General features: G+C 40.2%; 1 protein-coding gene across 1 annotated transcript; it reads right to left on the minus strand.

Annotated features, from left to right (window-relative positions):
- Positions 1 to 2,047: 2,047 nt before the first annotated feature.
- LOC149821877 (large ribosomal subunit protein eL37x-like) lies at positions 2,048 to 2,969 on the minus strand. The gene is made up of 4 exons (XM_089981085.1): positions 2,903 to 2,969; positions 2,688 to 2,823; positions 2,385 to 2,486; positions 2,048 to 2,295 (listed from the first exon to the last, which is right to left on the minus strand). Exons 1-4 carry the CDS (start codon positions 2,903 to 2,905, stop codon positions 2,249 to 2,251), a joined length of 288 nt encoding a protein of 95 aa, XP_089837211.1. The 5' UTR covers positions 2,906 to 2,969; the 3' UTR covers positions 2,048 to 2,248.
- Positions 2,970 to 4,140: the final 1,171 nt, after the last annotated feature.

The following is a 4,140-nucleotide window of genomic DNA, read 5'->3' on the forward strand; positions in this document are numbered from 1 at the left end:
AATTTTTTTTAGTTTAAAAGTACACTTTAAGGTTTTATCTTATTATATTCATAAATTTAGTTGTTTGTGTTTGTAACAATTGTTATTTTAATTCAAAGGCTTATTTAAGTTTTATCTCTCCACGAATGATTGTTCCTTCAGCGAAATTTTTTTGGCTCTGCCACTGGTCCGAATAAATGGATCGTCCTTCAAGACCATAGCATTGTCTCCAAGACCCGAAGTCTGCCCACCCAAGGAAAAACTTCTGGCTCCGCCACTGAGTTATACATCTATACCATTGGGATTCGAACATGCAACGCCCCAACACAAGGTAAAGTGCACTAACTGCTCCTGCCAGACAAGCGGAACCGCCATTGATGATTCTCTCAAACTCTTTTTGCAATGGCTCTTTGGGAGAATCATTTGAGCCATTGTTTTTAAACTGAGGAGGCAGTTAGGTTGATTATTCTTTTTCAATTTGCATCAAAATAGGAGGAATTGCAGGCCTTCACTTGTGGAGTTCCTCAAACTTTTACCCCACAAACAACACATGAGCAAAGCCTTATATACTTGGGAAAAGAGTGCAAGCTTTAATTTGGAGCACTTAAGAATGGCTGAGCAGTATGGACATGCTTGATGAAGCATAGCAAGGGATAATACTACACAATTATCAATTTAACATAACCATTAGCGTTCCCATATTTGATGAAGTAGTGTGGACCAGGCCAAGATGATGATTGAAAAACAATGGACTTCACCCAAGCATGAAAGCAAGCACACTTCAAGCGTTTTGATGTGGCACTGACACCCTAAACAGTCAAGTCTACAATGTAAACAACACAGCCTCTCATTCCTTTATTCAGCATTGTTACAAGGAGATCGAAAGCATTAGCAGAACCATATCTGGTTCAAACCATCCTGTCTAAACTCTAGACTTCTATAATAGATTTGAAAACATATAGCATATTCAACCATTTAGCTAATCAGATCTGGCAGTGTTTAACCAAATCCAAGCAAACAGACACAGGTTAGTGATGTATATATAATTTTTTAAGTATAACACACAAGCATGTTTGCTTTGGACATATGGGGATAAACAATCACATCAAAGAAAGCAGAAATGTGATTGTTGATAACAAGGTCCAACTTTCACAAGATTCAAAGCAAAATCTATTGACATGATCTTAAGAAAATCCAAGAATCAAAGGGCTTTACCAACATTTTGGGATCCAGGGGACAACTCATTCTAAATCTCTGATGCTGGTACCATTCTGATCCAGATCCATGGGAAACCCATTCTAAATCTCTGATGCTGGTACCATTCAACTTATTCCATTTTTTGGGAATGCTGGTGCCATCAGGAAGTAATGCATCAGCAGCAAGGTCCTTTTCCACTACATAGAGATAGAGACATACTAAGCATAGAGAAACCTACATAAAAAAATGTTCATCCTTTTTTTAATAGAAAAAGGTAACTAAGCTGCTAACCTAAACTTGACCACTACTCCATAGACTCATTGCTACAATACAGGATCCTGAAATAGACAGATGCCAAATACTGTAGCAAACAAGTCACTGATGCAAATGGCTTGCATGCACTGAAAACTGCCTCCATGAATTCAGGGGTGCAAGAAAGATTGGAAAAAAAAAGGGAGCCGAAAAACTAGGCAATGTATGAATGGCCACAAAAACTCCACAACCCTCACCAACAAAACAAATGGCATACAGTTTCCACAAAGCTATCATTCATCATATAACTAATCCTTGAGACTGGACCAGGAAAAAGTAGTCTCCTCATGCTAGTTCCAGGCACAATTTTCCTTTGAGTCAGCAATCACATTTATCTAGATGCCGAAACCAAGACCTAAAGAAGGCAGTTTTAATCTGCTTTTCAAAAACAGAATTATCTCCCTTTTCATATAAATATGAAGCAGAGGCAGCAATTAAGACAAAGCATAGACATTAATCTAATATGCGATCAATGCAAAACCACCATTCATGCAGTGAAATTAATAGCAATGAACGCTAAGCAAAAGATACTTCCGGAGCTAAAACACTAACCCCATAAAATAAGATGTCTTAACAGAACGTCAATGTCCCGAAATCAAAATCCATTACAAAAACTTGGTGATCCTAACATAGTCAACAACTCAAATAACCTGCCCACCTTCATATTTTGTCCATAAATGGAAAGAGAAACGCAAAAAAAAATGCAAAATGAGAATAACACCACTGATTTCTGCTGTTTCTCGAACAAAATCGATCCGATCTAAGACGATGCCTCGTTTGGCCTCTTCCTTGGTGCTGCTTGGGTTCCTAAATCCACAAACGAAGCGGAATTTAATCAGAAAAATTGCATTTAGCATGTAAAAAAAAAACACTTCAGACGACGCAATCGAGTTTACCTTCTCTGAAATTGCTCTTGAACCGACGAGGCATGTGGCGCAGGTAGCGCATACGTCCCGTCCCGGTAGTCTTCCTCCTAATCGCCTTCATGCTCCAGTTATCTGCCCAACCCAACACGTCAAATTCCACATAGAATCCCAAAAAAACTCATCACCCCAAATCGATTGTTTCAAAGAAAACAACAACAATAAAAGATCTGAACTCGTGTAACAAACTAATATCTAATCGTGAACCGAAGCAAACACGCATCGGAAGAACTGGAAAGAGGGGAAGAGATGAACGAGAGAAGAAGAAAAACTCACACTTGCGGATCCGGGCGGAGGGATAGCCGCAGGAACCGCAGCGGCTCTTCTGGAGATGGAAACTCCGGCGACCGCATCTAACGCAGAGGGTGTGGGTCTTGTTCCTCCTCTTTCCGAAGCTCCCCGTTCCCTTGCCCTACAAATTTTCCCATCAAACAGATACCGCAATTACCAAGAAGACGCAGGAGAGATAGAGAGAGAGAGGGAGAGAGTACCATGGCTCCTGGTGGCCGCCCCTGAGAGAGAGAGAGAGAGAGATGAGTGCCCCCCAGAAACCCTAGAGGTTTCTGTGTTTTTTTTTTTTAAGTTAAACCTTGAAAATACAAACGGATCGGACTCGTTTCGGATGTGGTTCGTTATTGGAGACACACGACTTTGGATGGAAGCTGTAGGGCTGTCAACGGATCACGTATGAGCCCATCTCGACCTGTACCGGATCTTATAAGGTCAGGGTTTGGTTACAAAGAAAGGACAAAGGAGTCCAATTAACTATCTGGGTCGGACCCATGAGGTCTTATTTATTAAATGGATTGGGTATAGTTTATGAAATTTTATGCCAAACTTGGGTCTGACACGAGTTCTCATTAAGATCTGCAAAATTTTAATGCAAAAAACTTTTAACAAATATAATTTTACTGGGTATTAACCGGGTCTTGTTTAAGTAATTCTTACTTGATCCGGGTATAGTTTTTCTTATGAAAAAACTGATCGGACATGAATTCAGATCCAATACCAGGTTTGGACCTACCTAATTTATCAGGGATCCAACCCGTCAACACCCCTAATGGAAAGAGAGCCTTACCAGGTCTGGAACCATATAGCTCGTTACCGTTATGTGACCATACCTTTTTTTTAAAAGCAAGCTGGGGTTAGGCAGACCCCTTACCAGTTATACAACTATATCATTGTGTTTTGAACCTGCAACATCCCAACACAAGGTGACGTGCACTAGCTGCTCCTACCAGACAAGCGGAGCACCCTTTGGTATTATGTGACCATACTTATTAAACAGGTTTCGGATATTAATCAGTCTTCCAAAAACACAGGCCAGATCTGATAGTTTGTACAATAGGATCTGGATGTACCGATACTGATGTAAGTGGGACTGGGTTCTTAAATGGAACTTAGCCATACTATCGGATATAGGCAGCTCATCTGGGAACCTGGGTGGAATCGGGGACATAGTTGTCAGGTTAGGTCAGGTCGGATCTGGACATGGAACCGAGTAACCCTATTATGATATTGATTTCCGGTTGAAAACTGGGTTTGAATCAACCTGTTTTACCTTCCTCACTAGTAAATAAAAGAGAAAGAAAATATTGGTGATACTCTAAAGTAACTCCAACATTAGAGGGTTTGGACCCGACTATTACAAGATTGGATAAAGGAGGAGGGTTGGTTGTAAAAATCTAGCCACATTCTAGCAAAAAAAATTCTTAAAAATGAAAGAAAT

The sequence above is a fragment of the Nuphar pumila genome, chromosome 11 (genome assembly GCF_984573655.1).
Source record: "Nuphar pumila chromosome 11, dmNupPumi1.hap1.1, whole genome shotgun sequence".
Classification (NCBI taxonomy): Eukaryota; Viridiplantae; Streptophyta; class Magnoliopsida; order Nymphaeales; family Nymphaeaceae; genus Nuphar; species Nuphar pumila.